Source organism: Penicillium antarcticum (genome assembly GCF_028974205.1).
Source record: "Penicillium antarcticum strain IBT 31339 chromosome Unknown utg000005l_segment0_segment0, whole genome shotgun sequence".
NCBI classification, from domain to species: domain Eukaryota; kingdom Fungi; phylum Ascomycota; class Eurotiomycetes; order Eurotiales; family Aspergillaceae; genus Penicillium; species Penicillium antarcticum.
In genome coordinates, this window is record NW_026695303.1 from 2,523,858 (window position 1) to 2,543,645 (window position 19,788).

The following is a 19,788-nucleotide window of genomic DNA, read 5'->3' on the forward strand; positions in this document are numbered from 1 at the left end:
AGACCCCCTGAGATCCTGATACCTCTATATTCCATATACTACTTTAGCATGCCGTAATTGTTGCATTTACATACATTCCATACATCTAATTGACATGTTCCCTACAGTACGGAGTACTCCAGGTACAGGATAAGCTTCGGGATGCGAGACAATACTGTGTTAATATTAACAGCTATAAAAAGATTTCAAGGAACATCCATAGTGATACAAGACACATAGCAAGAAGTCGAGTCTGGTCAGTCCGAAGAAAGGGAATGCCTCAAATCAACTGCCCCATATAGTTAGATCCTGTATAAGTACCTAAGGTACAATAACGGGCACAACTGCAGGAAACTGGATATGATACCAATGACCTCAGTAAGAATAACTTATCAATATTGACTAGCAAAGGGAACGATTGTTATTGTCGATTGACTGTCTGAGAATTACACTCTACTGTGTATCTTGCAGTTGCATTCTAGTTTCTCTAGCTAGACATATCGACTTTGGCCGTGAATTGATTTAGTTATTGAATCCCCTTTCTTCCCTTTTTTTTTCCCTTTTTCTTTTCTCCCTTTCCCTCTTGCTCCCTTCCATTTCCCATTTCCCATTTCCCATTTCCCATTTCCCATTTCCTGAATTTTCAAGTGTTCCCACTCCCTTTTCCATCTCTCTGTTTTTGATGTTCCTTTTCAACTCGGACCTTTCTTATCTGTGCTTTATTTCCCCAACTTTCATTCCTAACGAAACGTCTTAGCGACCGATTCGTGACCACTTTGTCGTTGTCCACCATTGTCATCCACCCATTCGATCAGATTACATCCGTGCACTATGTCTACGGATCCGGCCGTGGTGCCTACAGAAGGCTTACCTGTTGAATCTGAACCCAAGCCTGACACCAACCGACGTGCCTCTGCTACCAATAGACGGTCGCGTCGAACCGAACCCAAGCCCAAAAAAGAAAAAGAACCCAAGGAAAAGCCAGCTCGAGCAACGCGTCGACCTCGGGAAAAATCCACAACTACGGCCGCGTCTCGGAAGAAAGCCAAGCTGGAGCCATCGGCTGATGGTACGGGGGGTGATGCTCCGGCAGACGCCCGAGGCCCGGTCGAAGTAGTCACAGCACCACCTCAACCCCAATCAATCCAGTCCCAACCAGCCCAATCGCCTTACTCGCAAAGTCCACATCCCACAGCCCCAGGAGCTACATACCAGCTGTCACAACCGCTGCAGCCCCCGCGTCCGCAATCACAACCGCCAGCGCCACAACCACTACCGCCTCAAAGGACCAGTGGACAAAACTTCGACCCGATTCGGTCTGCCTTTGACAACCCTTCCCCGGCACCAGCATACAGTCCCCCGATTCACGCAGTCTCTCCACATAACGCTTATCGCGCCAGTGCGTCGCCAGCGATCTCGAGCATTATCGACCCTCCTCAAACCTCCCAACCAATCTATACTCCGCTTCAGCGCACCTCGTCTGGTCATGTCTCCGGTCTCTCTTCACCGGCGCCGCCTGCGATGGCGCCCACACCTACACACCCATCCCTAGCCCCTTCGCCTCTCCCCATCTCATCGCCTTCTCATGGAGCTGTGCACACACCACATGCATTCGCTCAACCCAATCACTACACGACTCCATACCCCCCTACTGAGCAGCGGCCGTTGCAATCACAACCTCCCACACTCGAGCTCTCTCCACCTGCCGTGCGCCAACCTCAACCGCAATCCCACGCGCACCCCGAAGTGGTAGTGCAGCCGACCCCACCTAGACCGCAGCCGTCCGAAGTAATCGAAGTCGACCGAAAGGAAACAACCGAGGAACAATCTGCACCTAGTGCCAAGAAAGAAAAAGAAGCAGCTACGCCTGCATCAAAGGCCCCATCTCCTAAGCCTGCTCGACCTACCAAAGAGGCCCCGCAACTACCGCAAGGCTCCGGTTTGATCAGCAACGCCCTATTCGGGGTAGATGAATCTGCCAAATCGCCAGATTCGCGCAGCACCCCGAATATCATCGTCCACGTCCCTCTAAATAAAGGAAACCAGATCGTCAATTTCGCACGACTGGCCGAAGAACAATATGGTTTCGCGGCTTTGCATCCACGTCTTGCCGCTCACAAAGCACGTCTAGCCCGTGTAGCAGCTGCCGGTGCTGCATTAGAGCGCAACGATAAGAATGCCAAGGGCATTTCAGCAGGCGAGAGTGCAGACGAGGATCTGAGCCTCGATGCTGAGCGTGACAGTGATGTGGATGGCGATGTTACGATGGGTGGAACTGGCCTCGGAACAAATGGTGCACCCTCTGAAGCAAGCGATGGAAAGAAGAAGCGCCGCAAGAAGGTTGAAGAATATGACCGCGATGACCCATTCGTTGATGACAGTGAGATGGTCTGGCAAGAGCAGGCTGCTGCTAGTAAGGATGGATTCTTTGTCTACAGCGGCCCATTGGTGCCAGAGGGAGAGAAGATTCAAGTGGAACGGTATGCCTCCCTCCTTGTCATACTCTGGATATAATAACGTAATACTAACAAATCACAGGGCCGATGGTACAATCAAGCGTGGTCGTGGCCGCGGCCGAGGAACAGGCCGGGGTCGCTCCGTGGCTTCTCACCCTCACGTCCCCATTGCCGCAGCTGTCCCCATTTCTCAGGATACAGGCCTGCCACTACGCGGACCCGGTTCACGAGGTGGCACGACGCGCCGCCCACGCGGAAGCAAGAAAGCAGACGCAGAAAAACATGCCGATCGTAACGGCACCACTGCTTCCGCAGAAGGTCGTGGCGGTCGTGGCGGCGGCGCAGGCAGCTCTGGCCGTGGTGGAAGCACCAGCACTCGGGGTGGAAAAGCATCTACAGCTACATCTGCATCTACACCATCGATCCCGATGCCTGACCTTGCGCCTTCTCCCTCCACACCTACTACTGCTCCTCCTGCTCCTGCTCCTGCCCCTCCTGCTCCTGCTCCTGCCCCTCCTGCCCCTAGCCCTCTAGCTGGACCGGAGCCTATGATGAAATAAATAGATATTTGTTTGATTGCTAGTACACTTGTGCCAGGTTCGGTATTGGTTTGATCTTGATTCCATGCTCACGGTGTCCAGGCGTTCCCAATTCTGCTTTGAGCTTGATTTGAGTTTGCGATTTCCTGTTATTGTGTGATTTCGGTCGTGGGCTCACGCCTTCGAGTTCGTATTCTTTATCCAAGTCTTACCATGAGCTCTGTATCTATACCTTGCTGAACTTCATGTCATCTTTTACAATTGATTCAAGATTTCTGTGATAACTTTTTTCTCTGGATTGCGTACTTGGTTTACATTTGACAGTTGAAAACATTTTGTGTGTTTCTGACAAGCTGTCCACATATTTTGAGAACCCACTGTATGAATATTTCGTCTACCACGTGAAACGCCTGACATAGCTAGAGTAGAAATAGAAAAGGAAAAAGAGTTTGAAATTGCATTTATGTACGCCGAGTAATGCAGGAAGCTATATCCCAGCAAAGAAGAAGAAGATAAAAGAATCAGAGGAAGATGAAAAAGATGAAAAAGATGAAAAAGATGAAAAAGATGAAAAAGATGAAAAAGAAGGGGTGTCGTTGCCAAATCAAACATTCCAACCAGACAGGTAGAGAATCATTGAGAAGAGAAAAGGAAATAAAAGAGAAAGAAATAAATGTCCAACAAAATGTACCGACACGTGAAGAACGAGGGATATCCACAGGCGGATGTTGATAAAGGGCTAGACAGAAACGAGAGGAGAGAAATGCAAAGAAAAGGAATAGGAAATGCTATGCGGCGTGGCTTGTCTTGTGTCTTCATCATCTTTATTGTCTTGATTCATCAAGAAAGCGCCGAATACACAGACAGAAAGGGAAATGAGAGAGTCGACCTGGAAAGTCCAGAATCGATGAAACAATGACCGAGAAAAATTTCACGTTAAAGATATGCAAATCCATCTTGAGACGGAGAAGGATGAACGAGAAAATATCATATCCCGGTACCGGTGTATGGCTTAGTGATATGCGTCACGGCCTGGCTGGCTGCGCCAGGTCCCACCGGCCGAGACTGGCGGAGCGGGAGGTGCACCGTTTGGAGGAGCAGGACGCATAGGCAGCGTCGCCGAGTGCAAGTTGGTGCGGGAGTTAGAGGAGGAAGTGTTCGAGCTTGCAGAGCGAGGGCTCATGAACGGGCGAGATGGGGCATCGATAGCTGACACCGGGTCTCCTAAATGCTGACGCATTGCGTGGCGGCCGGAACGGATGTCGTTGTCATCAGTTGTTTCCAGTGAAAGGTGCTCCAGGGATGGGGGTTGAGGAGACCGCGAGGAGACGTAGTGGCTAGACTGGGACTGGGGGTAGTAGCGGGGATTGGCGGAGGGGTCGTTCAGAGGGAGGTCGCTTGATGCTGGGTTCGATGGGAAAGGAGACTGCTGCGGCGTGCGAGTTGACTTGCTGATGGGTGGGGGTTTGGCTGATGAGGGCACTGGGGATGAGGCCGAATTAGAGGTCGGGGTCGCGGTCTCGCGGAGGGATTTTGGTGCAGGAGGTCCCAGGTAGGACTTGCGGTCATGTCGCTTCATCATGCTCATTGCCCATTCTTCGAGATTGACAGGTGTGCGCTTGGCGGCTTGCAGGAATGCGTCCTTGTCCTAGAAGGGGTCAGTGATAGTCCAAAATATAGACCGCAAGTCAACGTACATATAGTTCTCGCGGAGTTGGTCGCTCCTCGGACTTCTTCAAGAGACACTTGCCAACAAAGTCGTGCAGAATAGGCGGAAAGGCATCACTCTTGGGCAGTTTTGGTGCGGTCTCGTGAACAATCTGCTGAAGGAGATCCAAAATACCCATTGGGCCGGCGCTGGCACGGTTGCCGGCGGCAGAGTCAGAGTGGTCGAATGGGAATTTACCCACGGCCAGCTCCATGACCGTCAAACCGACACTCCACACATCTGAACGGACCGTGTAGGCTCCTCCCTGAATTCGCTCAGGGGCCATATATGTAGATGTTCCGACAAAGGTATCGGCAATAGAGTTGACTGTCTCTGTGGCCACACCGAAATCACAAAGCTTGATATTGCCTCGGGAGTTGACCAGGATGTTGGAGGGCTTGATATCGCGGTGCATGATGCGGTGAACTTCATACAAGTACACAAGACCAGCCAGCACCGACTCGGTAATCTTTCCTAGCACATCCACCCGGACAGGACCGAAGTCCTTGGAAACGCGGTCGAGGGATCTGTGCCTGTCAGCCGTATTCACCTTCTTTCCACCCGGTCAACCTACCCGCAATCCATATATTCCATACATAGTACGATATCTCTCGCTTCATTTTGGAATGCACCGTAGAAAGTCACAATATTGGGGCAGTTGCAGTCGTGGCCCACGCGCAGTTCTCGTAGAATTTGTTTCCGCACGTTCTCTTTAGCGTCGACACGGATAATCTGATGCGGGGGAATGCAGAATCAGCATACAGGGTCACCAGGTCATCACAAACCAGGAATCCATACCTTTCGAGCCATCACCACCTTGGTTGATGCGTGCATCACCTTCGACACAGTGCCGCCATTTCCAGCACCAAGCTCCTTCAGTGTGACCAGATCCTCGCTGCGAAGATCAAGGCGAAACTCGAGACCGATTTCCAACGTATCTGTGCGGTTGGCCTCGTTGTTCCCGACGGCGCCAGGGACCTGCGCATCGCCATCGGAGGGATTGGAGGTGGCTTTAGGGGCTGCATTGAGAGCAAGACCCTTGACGTTCTTGCGTTTCAACGTCCGGGCCTGGAAGGCGTCCGCCATGGCGCTTTTGCGTAAAGGAGAGAAGAATAAAGAAAGACAGTCTTGAAAGTTCCCCAAGCCGATGGGATGTTAGAGGAAGCTAACAGCGGGGAAGCCGATATCACCTTCTTGGCGCTGATTGGGTCGCGAAACTATCACTCGGCGGCAAAAGTGTATCACTTTCAAGAGTAGAATAACATCAAGTTGCTCAGGGGAAGAGGAAAACTAGAATGTCTTTTTGTATCGGAATTACTGACGCTATGAAACAACAGGTGTTCGGGGTGGGATCCACTAGGTTTTGGGCTCAGATTTTGGGAAGATTTACAAGTATGACGAATGAGAGGATCATAGGAGATGTTGCTAAGAGCAACAAAGAAAAGGAGGTGAGTCGACCTGCAGGAAGGTACCTACAAATTATGTACAGTACCTACACTGCTCTGTACATGGTAAGCAAGTGAGGCGAAACAAAGAGCGCACGTGATGCATTAGCCACAGACGCTGCCTATACCAGACTAGCGTATTCAGCCACACCGCCGGCCAATCACTGCGACCTGCGACCTCCCTCGCCGATGGCCGCGATTCTTCCTCTGGCAACTGCTTCACTCGCTTTTTTCCCTCCCATCTCAACCACCTCATCGAGCTCGGCACTACCGGGTGTCGCATTAGCGCTATTGAACCGCGAATCTTTCACCCGTCGCCTGCTCAATCGGTTCTTGGTCCCTAGGAATAGGGATCGTCACCTCCGGGCAAGATGAGCCTTCGCGATTTGATCGAGGGTGAGGCTCTCATGGACGATGATGAGAATGAGGAGGTTCCCGACGACTATGATGGGCAGGTCCGCCAGGGTGCCGGTACCTCCAATCACTACAATGATTCGAGCGAAGAGGACGACGAAGAAGAAGACGACGAGGAGGCTGCTCGCGCGGTAAGTTTTGCCTCGACTCGAAGCTTGATCAGCTGACTGAAACTGATCAAATAGGTTCGCGAGGGTTTCATTGTCGATGAGGATGAGGAAATGGAGGAACGGCGCGCTCGCAGACAACACAAGAAACGTTCCCGTCCCCGTGAGGAAGAGCATCTGGATGATGAGGATTTGGAACTCATTGGTGAACATGTGCCGGGACTTCAACGTGGACCCGTTCAAGAGGTATGTGGGCGATATAGTCTGTGGTCGCAAATACTAACCCTGACCCGTTACAGTCCAAATTCAAGCGTCTGAAGCGCGGCAAGGATCGCGATAGCCACCAACCGTCCCAAGGCATTGACGATATTTTCAACTCAGACGAAGAAGAGGAAGCACAGCAGTATGCTCGCCCTGGTCAGCGCCGCGGTCTGCGCGACGAGATGGACGATTTCATTGAGGAGGACACATTTTCCGACGATGAAGCTCAGCGGGAACGGGACGACCTGGAAGTTGCGCCCGCTTCTCGTGTGAACAAAACTGGCCTTCTACCGACAGATATCTCTGGCCTGGACGAGAATGCACTGGAGGATATGCGCGCTGCGTTTGGTGACGGCACTGAGTATGACTTTGCACTGCAAATGGAAGACCAGGAGGACGAAGAAAAGGAAACCGAGGAACGTCATCTGGACCTTAAAGATGTCTTTGAACCGTCTGAACTCGCCGAACGCATGTTGACAGAGGACGACAACCAAATCCGTCTCCTCGATGAACCCGAACGCCACCAGGTCGCCCGCAAACCATACCGACATGTGACGTTGACCGAGGATCAATTCCGTGAGGAAGCCCTTTGGATTTCTAACTTGATGTTGCTCAAGAAACGCCTGGACGATGAACTTATAGAGCCCTTCCAGCGCTCCGTCGCCAAGATGCTGGAGTTCTTGATCACGGATGATTGGGAAGTTCCATTCATTTTCCAACACCGCAAGGACTACATGATTCACGCCATCAAGGAGATGGATCATGGTGCCGACCCTGCCGATGAGTCTGCTCAATACAGCCTTCGTGCGGAAAAGCTTCTTAACATGACTGATCTATGGGATATCTTCGATGCCGACCTTAAATTCCGTGCTTTGGTCGACAAGCGCAATACGATCCAAAAATCCTATCAGAGTTTGCAGAGTCTGTTCAACGTGAATGACTCTAACGTGGAGGAACTACTGGCCGCAGCCATTACCATGGAAGAGCTTCAAGATGTGCAGGACTATATTCATTTCCAATACTCTTCACAGCTTCGCGATTTGGCACAAGTGAATGGCGAGACCAATGGAGAGACACAGCGCCGCAAAACCACCGGAAAATCCTTCTTTGAGCGAGTTCGCAATGGTAAGGCTTATGGTCTGGTGAAGGCCTTCGGCGTCACAGCCGATGCATTTGCTACGAACGCTTCCAAGGAAGGGCGCCGGCAGTACACCGAAGACCCCAGCGAACAGCCTGAGGAGTTGGCCGATCAATTTGTCGACAATGACTTTTCCAGCAGCTCCCACGTCCTCAAGGCCGCTAAATCTATGTTTGCTGAAGAGCTGGCCCTCAGCCCCAAGATGCGCAAGGTGATGCGCCGAGCATATTACATGAATGGTCTGATTGATTGTTTCCGCACAGAAAAAGGTCTGCGCCGCATCGATGAGCAGCACCCTTATGCGGAATTCAAATACCTACGCAACCAACAGATTCCTGATATCGCCCGCCGCCCCGAGATGTTCTTGCGTATGCTGAAGGCCGAGGAAGAAGGCCTTGTTGATGTCAAGGTCCGGTTCGAGAACTTCGACCAATTCCGTTCACGTCTGTACGCCGATATTGAGTCAGACAACTACAGTGAGATCGCCGACGCGTGGAATCGTGTTCGCCGCGATGCACTGGACTTGGCCCTCGGCAAACTTGAGAAATTGATCAACCGCAGTGTGAAAGAGCACATTCGACAGGAATGTGAAAATTCCGTCGCCAGGGAATGTCGTGAGGCTTTCTCCCAGCGACTGGATCAGGCTGCCTACAAACCCAAGGGCATGGTGCTGGGCACAGTGCCCCGCGTTCTCACCCTGTCTACTGGATCTGGACAGGTTGGCCGGGATCCCATTCATTGGGCCTACACAGAAGAAGATGGCCGCGTGCTCGAGAATGGCAAATTTGTGGATCTCTCAGTAGGCGACCAGAACCGTGGTATTCCAGACGGTGACGGTGTGGCCGACTTTATGAGAGTGGTCAATCGCCGCCACCCGGATGTCATTGGTGTTTCAGGCATGACACCAGACACTCGCCGTCTTTACAAGCTAGTGTCTGAGCTTGTTGAACTCAAGGACGTGCGCACTGCTACCTATACAAATGAGGATGACGACGAAATCAGTGACCCCTTGGACGTGGTCATCGTTAACGACGAGGTTGCTCGATTGTATCACAACAGCCCTCGCGCCAGACGCGATAATCCAGGCTTCGGACCTCTGACCCACTACTGTGTGGCTCTCGCCCGCTACCTCCAAAGCCCACTCAAGGAATATGCCTCTCTGGGCCGTGATATTGTCTCCATACAATTTAAACCCGGCCAGCAGCTTGTTTCTCAAGACTTAATCCTCAAGCAGCTCGAGTCTGCTCTGGTGGATATGGTTAATCTGGTTGGCGTTGATCTCAACGAAGCAGTGGCCGACACAGCAACAGCCAATCTTTTACCATATGTTTGCGGTCTTGGTCCTCGCAAGGCCGCTCACTTGCTCAAGATCGTCAACATGAACGGTGGTGTCGTTAACAACCGGGTGGAATTGCTTGGTGTCAACGCGCAATACCCTGCTATGGGAGTGAAGGTCTGGAACAACTGCGCCAGTTTTGTCTATATCGACTATGAGAACGCCGACCCAGATGCCGACCCGCTGGACAATACTCGTGTACATCCCGAAGACTATGACATTGCTCGCAAGATGGCCGCTGATGCCCTCGAATTGGACGAGGAAGACATCAAGGCCGAGACTGACGAGAACGGTACTGGAGCTATCATGCGGAAACTGTTCCGTGAAGAAGCACAGGATCGTGTCAACGATTTGATCTTGGAGGAATACGCCGAGCAGCTCGAGAGAAACCTGAACCAGCGCAAGCGTGCTACTCTTGAGACAATTCGAGCGGAGTTGCAAAGTCCGTATGAAGAATTGCGCAAGATGTTTGTTTTCCTCAGCACTGATGACATCTTCACAATGCTCACTGGCGAGACACCTGACTCGCTCACCCCTGGCATGGTTGTACCAATTGCCATCAAGCGTGTGTTTGACGATCACATCGAGGCTAAACTGGACTGCGGAGTTGATGTCCTTGTCTCCGAGACTGATCTTGGTGTTCCCGATCATATCCCTGTCCGTAATGTCTACTCCGTTCACCAAGCTGTTCAAGCAAAGATTACCCACCTGAACCGCAAGACTTTCTCCTGCAATGTGTCCTTGCGCGAGGATCAAGTCAGCCATCCAATCCGCCCACACCAGGAGCACGGCAACGGCGATTGGGATGAAATGCAAGAACGCAATGACAAACAGTCACTGCAAGAAAAGACGGAGCGTGGCAGCCAAGCTATGCGTGTTATCAAGCACCCGCTCTTCCGGCCTTTTAACTCTACCCAGGCCGAGGAGTTCCTGGGGGCTCAGGCCCTTGGCGACGTTGTGATCCGCCCGTCCTCCCGGGGCCACGACCATCTTGCAGTCACCTGGAAGGTGGCAGCCGGTGTATACCAACACATTGACGTTCTCGAGTTAGACAAGGAGAATGAGTTCTCAGTTGGCCGTGTCCTCAAGGTCGGCGGTCGGTATACCTACAGCGATCTTGACGAACTGATTGTCAACCATGTCAAGGCGATGGCCAAGAAGGTGGAAGAGATGGTCCACCACGAGAAATTCCAGTCAGGAAGCAAGACCGAGACGGGTATGTTTTCTGTTCCCCTCCCTTTCGTCCTTGACTAACATTTGCAGACCAATGGCTCGAAACCTACACCAAGGCCAACCCCCGCCGCTCGGCATATGCCTTCTGCATCAACGCCAAGTACCCTGGCTACTTTTTCCTTTGTTTCAAGGCAGGCGAACACGCTCGACTTCAGAATTGGCCGGTGAAGGTGATTCCACAGGGCTACGAACTACAGAAGAACCCTTACCCCGACATGCAAGCTCTGTGCAACGGCTTCAAGCTGATGTTCCAGAACATGAGCAAGGGCAACCGGAGATGAGATTTCCTTTCTTTCGCCTGTACAGTGTACTATTGTATTTTCTCGCCATCTTTGAACTCTTCCAGGCCAAAAAAAGGGGACCCCCACCTCAGAACTGGGCATTGCTTGGAATTTCTCTTTAATTTGATATACCTATGGATTCGGGGGGCATTGGGCGTGCATGTAACCATTATTTCCTCAATGAACAGCCTTGATTTTCATGATTTTCAGTGCTTTAGTGTAAAATACCCCAGACTGTGGCGTAAGGACACGAGGAGCTACTTCCGAGCCATGTGAACTACTAGTGTGCAGCCTCGGTTTCAACATGTTCCACGTTCTTCCCTCAGATCTCAGATCTTATTAATGTCATCTCTCTCCTTTCATAGAATCATCTTCAATTGTCTTCAAGTCAATCGTGTGGCTGTGGACTAACAGGCTCGGCATCGAAGCCACCTTCAGCCGCACCTCCGGACCGCGACGGGTGTACACATTGCTGAGGCTCTTTCAACCCCTCCCTCTGCGCAACCATGGCGGCCATGGAGGAGCTTGAAATCCACAGCAAGGTATGTACGATGGAATACAGGATCTATTTCTTGCTAATTTCATGAAAGTCTTACTTTGTTCGCTGGATCAACGTCAACGCCAACCACACCATCTCGTGGAGCATTCAGCCGCACAAGAAGTCCGTCAACTTCGGCATCTTCAAGCACCCAGGCCAGACATCATCACTGGGATCTGTCCTTCCTGCCTCCGATTCTCAAAGCACCGATTCAACCGAGAACCTCCCCGCAACAGCCGCGAATTCCGGCCGCAACCAACAATCCGCTGTTATAGACAAGCTGACGGGAATTGGTCTAAAACAGATCAGATGGACCGGTAAATGCGAGGCAGACAAGATCACCCAAGGAACATACGATGTGCCAAATAGCGAGGGCGGCAACTACGCGCTCGTCTTTGATAATACCTTCTCTAAACAAATCTCCAAGACCCTGACACTTGTTCTCCTCACCTATCCCACCAGCCAGCCACCACACACCTCTGTATCGAACACACTTCCGCGCTCGCAAACCGGTGCATCAACCGACTCGCTGCCACAGCCCAAGACCCGCCGCCGCGGAAACAGTCGCGCCACGCTTAACGGGCAGCAAGATGTATCGAACGGGAGTGTCCACACAGGACTGCTCCAGAAGCGGCGGCGAAAGCGCCACCAGGGCTGGGCACGCCGGTTCTTTTCTTTGGACTTCACTTCCTGCACTCTGTCATACTATCATGACCGCAACTCGGCCGCTCTACGAGGCGCGATCCCACTCTCGCTAGCGGCCGTTGCGACCAACGAGAAATCGCGTGAAATCTCGATCGACTCTGGTACTGAGATCTGGCATCTCCGTGCCAGTGATGATCAAGACTTTATTGCATGGAAGCGCGCTTTGGAGAGAGCTTCTTCTAAGGATGCGCAGAAGGATAGCAATACCAGTCTGGCTGCTCCTCCGGAGTTGCGTCTGCATGCACCATCGCATCCTGACCCAGCAGAGGAACGCGAATGGACTCGTGTTGAGAGTCTGGTAAGCCAGGTTTCTGAATCGCGGGATGCCGTGCGTCGCTTGGCTAAAGATACCGATCCTAAATATATGACTTCGCCTTCTCCGACTGGCGGTATTGACCGGCCTAAGTCTCGTGGCCGATCGCCTAGTCCTCAGCCGAGCTCCCACGATGCTACTCCTGGTGAGGAGTCTAGACGGCCTTTTTGGAAGCGCAAGACAAGTGGACAGTCCCATGGTAGTGGCAAACGTCCAAATGCTGTAACTTCCAACTCTAGTTCTTCGCAGCTTGTTGTGCCTCCTACGGATGGAAAGGGAAAGCCTGCTAGTATCCATAGTCATGCAGATCAAATGGATGAGATCCATGACCATTTGATGGCTGTATTGCGCGACCTTGACACTGCTATCTCGGAATTCTCTACATTGATTTCTGAGAGCAAGGAGCGACGACACCCGCCTCGGCAATCTATCATTCCCCGGCGGAGTATGGAGTCAGACATCTCGCAAGAGTTCTTCGATGCAACGGACGGAGGTGGTGACAGGTCTCCTCTTTTGACCATCCACGATAGCGACGACGAAGGCCCCGAGGAGGACCGGCCTGCATCTTCTGCCGAGGAAGTCGAAGACGACGCTCCCTCCGACAGTGATGGCGAATCTGACACTCGACAGGAGAGCAGCAGTGGTCTATTCCCAACCAAGCCCAAGTCCCTGAACCCGCTCCCTCTGGACCCTATAAAGCGTCGCGCCAACATTCTCGCACCAACGGTCATGCCACCAAGCCTGATCGGCTTCCTGCGCAAGAACGTTGGCAAGGACCTATCCACTATCTCCATGCCGGTCTCCGCCAACGAGCCCATGTCCCTTCTGCAACGCGCAGCAGAGATCCTCGAATACTCCTCTCTCCTCGACAAAGCAAGCCAATCAGCAGACGCAACCGAACGCCTCATGTACGTAACGGCCTTCGCCCTCTCCTCCCTCTCAAGCAACCGCGTCCGCGAACGCTCAATTCGCAAACCCTTCAACCCAATGCTAGGCGAGACATACGAGCTCGTCCGCGAAGACCGCGGCTTCCGCTTCATAGCAGAGAAAGTCTCGCACCGCCCGGTGCAACTGGCCTATCAAGCCGACAGCAAAGAATGGTCCCTAAGCCAGTCCCCTATGCCCAGCCAGAAATTCTGGGGCAAGTCTGCCGAAATCACTACTGAAGGCCGCGTTCGCATAACCATCCACGCAACAGGCGAGCACTACAGCTGGACACCGGCAACATCCTTCCTGCGCAATATCATCGCAGGCGAGAAATACGTCGAGCCGGTCGGTGAATTGGCCGTTACGAATGAATCCTCTGGTAACCGCACTATCTCGACCTTCAAGGCTGGCGGTATGTTCTCCGGCCGCAGTGAGGAAGTCTCTACCCGCGCCGTTGACGCTCATAATAAACCCCTCCCGCTTGGTCTATCGGGTTCATGGCCTTCCTCGCTGACACTGACCCGTGATGGAAACCCTACTGGTAATACGGTCTGGACGGCTGGAACCCTCGTCCCATCCGCACCCAAGCATTACGGATTGACATCATTCGCGGCGACCTTGAATGAGATCACTTCTATTGAAGAGGGCCATCTCCCCGCCACGGACTCCCGTCTCCGGCCTGATCAACGGGCATTGGAAGATGGTGATTTAGACCGTGCGGAGGAAGTCAAGGTGCAGCTTGAAGAGGGTCAGCGTGCGCGGAGACGTGAGATGGAAAATGCGGGCGAGGCTTGGGTTCCGCGCTGGTTTACGCGGATTGGGGGTGATTCGGAGGAGGTGTCTTGGAGGTTGAAGGGTGGGAAGGATGGGTATTGGGAAGAGAGGGCCAAGGGCAGTTGGTCTAATGTTGTGCCTGTTTTTGAGTAGAATATAGTTGGATCACTGATACTGGTTTGGTGATGGCGATGTTTATGTTGATGAGAGTCACGGTCATGGTGGATGGGTGTTTCGTCTTTTTGCAGTACTCTTTGCATGGTGAGAATTTTTGATCTTCGCTCTGGGGAGACTTGGATCGGGCAGGACCTTCTTCACTCTATAGAGATAAATCGTGACTTGTTTTCGGTGTATTTTGGTATATACTCTACGCTTGTAGCTTTTTGTTATTAGTTCTTACAGTGAAAACATATTGAGTGTCATTGAGATATGCACAAATTTCAAGCCTTGAATCGTCAGAAGATCAAATCAAGCCATGCTCGGAAAAAAAAAAGCAACAGTAGTGACAGAATTAAAGAAACAAAAGAATAAGGATCGGAGTAGAAGGAAAACAACGAAAGCCGTAGCACGCAAAAAGCCATCAAGCCGAACTTGACCAAAGAAAAACTGTCTGTGCAAGGTAAGAATCTCCACCGGGTAGCATAACCATAACCATTTTTGTATCCTATCCAGTTCTCCCATTGTATTTATTCATCATCGTCATCCGAATGCTGAGCAGTCCAGCGGCGCGAGTTACGCATCTTAGCCGCCTTCCGCGCGCCCTGACGATCATTAGACCCAGATCCCTGCTCTGGCATACGCATCATAACAGGGAGACTGTTGAGAACAGCTCGGTTACCCTGGAAGTAGTGCTCCGCAAAGCCACCCTGGAGAACGCGGCGCAGAGCAGTCAATCGGACCCATTTCCACCAGCGGTCGATGCTCATGATGCCATGGCGGCCGATTTTGACAGTGAGAGTGCTGCCGTAGTGACGGTTGGTGTCTTGGTCGATGGCTGTGTTGTAGCGGGGTCCGCGGCGTGGATTCTCAACCGTGGTGAGAATCGAGGCGAAGTTGCTATGCAGGGATTTCTTGTCGCGCTTGCTGATGCGCTTGTGGTGGATTGTGGCCAGGTTTTGGAGTTGGTCTTCCAGCTCGGGAGTGTTGTGGTAGGCGTTGTAGCGCTTCACCAGCTTCGGACCGGGGGTGTTATCCTCCTGGTCATCGCTTTCTTCCGGGTTATCGCTTTCCTCGTCATCGTCATCCTCTTGAGGGGTGTAGCTCTTCTCATAGAGAAGGGCGATGTTCTCTCCGGCTGAGATCTGGACCTCGGAACTGGCGCTGTCTAGCTGGTCCATGAAAATCTGGACGGCTTCTTCGCTCTCGTTCTCATAGTCATCAATCTCCGTTGCAAGGAATCCCCACTGCTGAATTGCAGCAGTCACAACAGTAGGATCATCGGTAGCTTCAACAGATTGTCCATCAGAGGCAATGATATCGAGGAGGAAGGTCATTTGTTCGAGAATGCCACCTTCACCTGCACCTCCGAAAACGGTGCACGCGCCCAGACAGTGAATAGCAGCTGTCTTGATAACGGGAGACGTAGCGTCGCGGATGGTGCGAGTGAGCAAAGGCTCAGCATTTTCAAAAATGGTGTTGTCAAAGGCTGAGATTGCGAGCAATTCAATCGCACGCAGTGCAAGAGTCGCTTCGCGGGTACTGGCTTCAGTGCGGACGCTGCGAGCGAATGCAGCCAGAAGATCAGGAACAGCGCCGTGAATCTCTTCCACGGTGTAGTGGTACTTGGTCAAACGGTTGAAAGCCTGTAAAGCCTCCTCGCGGCCTTGAACACTGCTGCGCTTTCGGTCGAGAATTTCTTGAATGCGATCACCAAGCTCTTGCTCCCAGTCGGGGTTTTCTGTTTCGGGGTTCTCATCGTCGAGAGAGCCGATGCTGTTCCATACTTGGTTAGCACCGTTGCTTGCAAAAGTTCCCGACATCATTGGTAGTGACATCATGCCGCCACGGGAGTGGGGGCATGTGAATATAGCTTGAAATGCACACACAAAAGAAAAGTACGCGGGGAGAGGGCAGGGAAAAACAGAGTGCGTACCTCATAGCAGTGTCATCAGATGTAAATCCAGAGTCTTCTTCATCCGAGGGTTGTCTGCTGGCATTTCGAGAACCTTGGCGAGAGGTCTGCTTGGAGCTGGCACGGGAGCCGTTGCGGGACGCTTCACGGGAGGCTGCTTTGCGCGAGACAGTCTTGCCGCTCTCAAAGATTTGGCGACGAAGATCAGGCATGTTGGAGGTAGTCGGAAATATATGTTTGAAAAAAGTCCTCGGGGAGCCGAGGTGTAGATGTGAAGTCAAAGTAATCGATAAGCGGATAAGAAAAAGAAGTGCGCGTTAACCTATAGGAACCGGGCAGTAATCAAGTGAGAATGATATGATTGAATTACTGGGCATGATCTCAAGTACGGTCGAGTATGAAGAGAAGAGAAAGGGAGAAAGTCAAACGGAAACTCCCCTTCTTAAGGCGCCCGTGACCGAATATGTAATCGATGCTGGAGAACTCGCTATTCCACCAATGGAAGTGTGATGCTATTCTCGTTGTTATTCAGAGATTTTCCCTTGTTCTTATTGACTGAAATCGACATTCCACTTTGGCTGCCTAGTTACTTTATTAAATGCAAGCATGTGGTTGGTCGATTGGATGATCGTACTGGGCCATTGATATCATATGGAGAAAACCGGAGAAGGTCCCCCGTACGTTGTGGACAATTGCCTATTCCCTTTTTGCTTGTTTGGGTATCATTATCATACATTCTATTGTTGTGAAATCACCAGCTCGATGATTCGTCGGGCCTTGACACCCTCGAGGTACTCGCGACCTTCCTGGCGCCACTCGTCCTCCTCGTCCTCATCATCCCCAACCTCCAGATCCACCTGCTGACTAGCTTCGTAGGCACTCTTGACTGTGTCTTCGTCCACACGAACACTGTTCTGTACCAAAACCCGAATGCACTGTGTCAACCGCGCAATCTCGCGGCGGGTCTGTGGTGGGATGTCATCGTTCTGGCTGGAGTAGATCGAGCTTGAAACCATCTCTTCCATGCGAGTGATAGTGACACTATCCGTGGTTGAAGATGCAGCATCCGTGCCTTCAACATGCTTGTAGATGTAAATGTATCCGTTCACACCAAGGATAATATCCACTTCACCACCACCGTTGGAACAGGTGATAGTGAACATCTGTCGTCGTGACCGTACCACACCACCGGTAGCAGAGCCTCCAGGCGCACTAAGTGCGCTACCTGCGGCAGGCCCAGCTCCATGACCACCCTTGGTACTGGAGCCGGATGCTCCACCGCCCCCGGTTCCTGTCACAGCGAGGAAGATACCGTTGCGTAGCTTTCCATACTTCACAGATCTGGTATGTAGCGATGCTGATCCATCTTGGTGCACGCTCTGCACTTCGGCCATCACAAGGTCACCCTCGCTGAAGAATGTGCGGATCTGAAGTTCATCGGCGGTCGTTCGTCGGCGCAGAATTCCACCGGGCAAGTTGATCGCAGACAGAGGGAGTTGAGCGAGTAGTGGTGCAGCGATATCGACCTTCCAGCGCCGCGATTGCACTTCGACAATGCGACCAACAACCAAGTCTCCAATCTCGGGGGTGTAGCGGGCGCGCATAGGCTGTACGGAGAGTAACTTATTTGTTTTTTGAACTGTACCGGCGACAGTGGCGATGATGGATGTTGAGAGCGGGTTCATAAAGGTGCCGTGACCTCTGCAGAATGTTAGTGTTGCTCTCCCAAAAAAGTAAAAATTGAGCCCCGCAGGTCGCAAAGTCTCGGTTTTCTGTTCAATACGAACCTCATCCATTGCGGATCATCTGTAACCACTTCTCCTGGTGTGACAATTCCTGTGCCGATCTTTGACTCCCCATGTACGCGGGATCGCTTGTTGGGCAGAGTGACGCCGCCCATTTCAACGTCTTCATCGGAGTCCACTGACATGGAGTCATCGGATTCAGCTTGGTAGGGACCAAGGTCCTCTACCACGGGAGGTAAAATGGTAATTGGCATTGCGAAATAGGTTGATTTTGTATCTCAAGAAATGTGAGTGGAGTGTCGGAGACAAGCTCTGAGAAGAAAATGTGGTCACATGACTGCTCCACATTACATCTACGGAGCTTTACTTCTGATAAGTACAGTGGACTAAAAAGATGAAGGATGAACTGTAGATATTTCTTCACATATGATTGATATGATATTTCAATGCAACTGGTCCTTACCAAGCCAGTTAAATCAAAACCCAACGCCCATAGTAATACACATAAATCCTGTGGAGCAAAACCAACTCTCAGGGTTTCTTGACAGCCTTGTTAGGAGTGGAAGTAGGCTCATCCTTCTTCTTTTTGGACCGGCTACTGCCCCCCTTGGGTCTATATCCCGTGTCTTCATCACGCTTGCGCTTGTTCTTGGGAGTAGGTGCATCCGCACCATCTTCATCATACATATCCTCATCTTTGCGTTGAGCTGGTGCTCGCTTGGAAGCGCGCTGGTTGGAAGGACGCGACGCAGATTTTTCCGAAGCGGCCTCATTATCCTGCAGAGTCTGCGGTTGGTTGCGTCGTAGCCAATTGTAGACCGACGCGGGGTTCCGAATGGATGCGTCGCGCTCGCGCTCTGCAAGTGTGGGACGATCCGGAATGCGCGCGAGCTGCTGAGCTGCTGCATCATCTCCAAGCTTCGCGTCCAGAGCCAGATAGTACTCAGTTTCGTGATCGGGGGCAAAGTAGCCCAGCTTGCGGTCGGTATCATCGTTTACAGCCTTGAGGGCGTCTGGGTTGGGGTGATGGGACTGAGACAAAGAGCTGTATTGATTTGCCGGGGCAAACGCTTTGTTCCGCTTGATGCTTTCTTCGACGCTACGGTAAGCATCCGCGTTGATCCTGCCTTCGGCCAATGCAGCCTTGGCTTCCTTCCACGCGGTCTTTGCCAATGTTGCATCATTGACCAAAGGCGCGATTTCCTGCTCGGGAGCCGATAGTGAGGGAGGGTCGTTTGGCATGCTCAAATCGAATCGCACATCGGGTGGAATGTGAAGGCTTTCATTGAACTCGAGGAGAACCTCTAGCAGTTGACTAGAATAGGTGGTTAGCAACAGCTCATGTCGGACTGCGACTGCCAAGTACCTACTCGTTTTGTTCCTGGATGCGCTTGGACAAATCCTCGATGCGCAGCTCTTCCTTGATCAAGTTTTCATTCTCGCGAGTTCCTAACTCGAACTTGACCTTGAGTTTGGCGTATTTTTTCCTGTAAAGACGAGTCAGCTTCATCCCTGCGAGGTGATGTGCTTAGGATCACATACTTGAAAGACCGAACCGATTGCTTAGCTGGGGCCGGGGCCGGGGCATCCGGTAGAGTTTCCATGACGGGCCGTGCTTCGTTTGGCTCCATTGTGAAGAATAGACGGGATCAAGAGAGATGGGATGGTGAAGGGGATGTTCACCCTGCGACGCCAAGACACGGAGTGCGGACTGCGTGGGAGGCGGGTCCGGACCGCCGTAAAAATTTAAATTATCGCCGATCTGAATTCTTGCGGTATCTTTTTTTTGAGAGTATTGTCTTTCGTGTGATTTTGCAG

At 51.9% G+C, this 19,788-nt stretch overlaps 8 protein-coding genes across 8 annotated transcripts; 4 read left to right on the forward strand and 4 right to left on the reverse strand.

Annotated features, from left to right (window-relative positions):
* Positions 1-810: 810 nt before the first annotated feature.
* N7508_005610 (uncharacterized protein) lies at positions 811-2,995 on the forward strand (the record flags this gene model as incomplete). The annotated part of the gene is made up of 2 exons (XM_058463676.1): positions 811-2,459; positions 2,518-2,995. The coding sequence occupies 2 exons, from the start codon at positions 811-813 to the stop codon at positions 2,993-2,995; spliced, it is 2,127 nt and encodes a 708-aa protein (XP_058320154.1).
* A 991-nt stretch (positions 2,996-3,986) lies between these two features.
* ste7 (MAP kinase kinase Ste7) lies at positions 3,987-5,768 on the reverse strand (the record flags this gene model as incomplete). Its single annotated transcript, XM_058463677.1, has 4 exons — positions 3,987-4,622; positions 4,672-5,209; positions 5,257-5,414; positions 5,481-5,768. 4 exons carry the CDS (start codon positions 5,766-5,768, stop codon positions 3,987-3,989), a joined length of 1,620 nt encoding a protein of 539 aa, XP_058320155.1.
* Positions 5,769-6,076: 308 nt separating this feature from the next.
* Positions 6,077-6,471, forward strand: N7508_005612 (uncharacterized protein; the record flags this gene model as incomplete). The annotated part of the gene is made up of 2 exons (XM_058463678.1): positions 6,077-6,130; positions 6,259-6,471. 2 exons carry the CDS (start codon positions 6,077-6,079, stop codon positions 6,469-6,471), a joined length of 267 nt encoding a protein of 88 aa, XP_058320156.1.
* A 27-nt stretch (positions 6,472-6,498) lies between these two features.
* On the forward strand, positions 6,499-10,897 carry spt6 (chromatin-remodeling histone chaperone SPT6; the record flags this gene model as incomplete). Its single annotated transcript, XM_058463679.1, has 4 exons — positions 6,499-6,672; positions 6,727-6,894; positions 6,948-10,599; positions 10,647-10,897. 4 exons carry the CDS (start codon positions 6,499-6,501, stop codon positions 10,895-10,897), a joined length of 4,245 nt encoding a protein of 1,414 aa, XP_058320157.1.
* Positions 10,898-11,403: 506 nt separating this feature from the next.
* Positions 11,404-14,307, forward strand: N7508_005614 (oxysterol-binding protein related protein OSH3; the record flags this gene model as incomplete). The annotated part of the gene is made up of 2 exons (XM_058463680.1): positions 11,404-11,439; positions 11,488-14,307. The coding sequence occupies 2 exons, from the start codon at positions 11,404-11,406 to the stop codon at positions 14,305-14,307; spliced, it is 2,856 nt and encodes a 951-aa protein (XP_058320158.1).
* A 533-nt stretch (positions 14,308-14,840) lies between these two features.
* Positions 14,841-16,437, reverse strand: N7508_005615 (IFRD domain-containing protein; the record flags this gene model as incomplete). Its single annotated transcript, XM_058463681.1, has 2 exons — positions 14,841-16,086; positions 16,247-16,437. The coding sequence occupies 2 exons, from the start codon at positions 16,435-16,437 to the stop codon at positions 14,841-14,843; spliced, it is 1,437 nt and encodes a 478-aa protein (XP_058320159.1).
* A 525-nt stretch (positions 16,438-16,962) lies between these two features.
* On the reverse strand, positions 16,963-18,224 carry N7508_005616 (exosome non-catalytic core subunit RRP4; the record flags this gene model as incomplete). Its single annotated transcript, XM_058463682.1, has 2 exons — positions 16,963-17,926; positions 18,013-18,224. The coding sequence occupies 2 exons, from the start codon at positions 18,222-18,224 to the stop codon at positions 16,963-16,965; spliced, it is 1,176 nt and encodes a 391-aa protein (XP_058320160.1).
* A 277-nt stretch (positions 18,225-18,501) lies between these two features.
* Positions 18,502-19,601, reverse strand: N7508_005617 (uncharacterized protein; the record flags this gene model as incomplete). The annotated part of the gene is made up of 3 exons (XM_058463683.1): positions 18,502-19,285; positions 19,341-19,457; positions 19,513-19,601. The coding sequence occupies 3 exons, from the start codon at positions 19,599-19,601 to the stop codon at positions 18,502-18,504; spliced, it is 990 nt and encodes a 329-aa protein (XP_058320161.1).
* Positions 19,602-19,788: the final 187 nt, after the last annotated feature.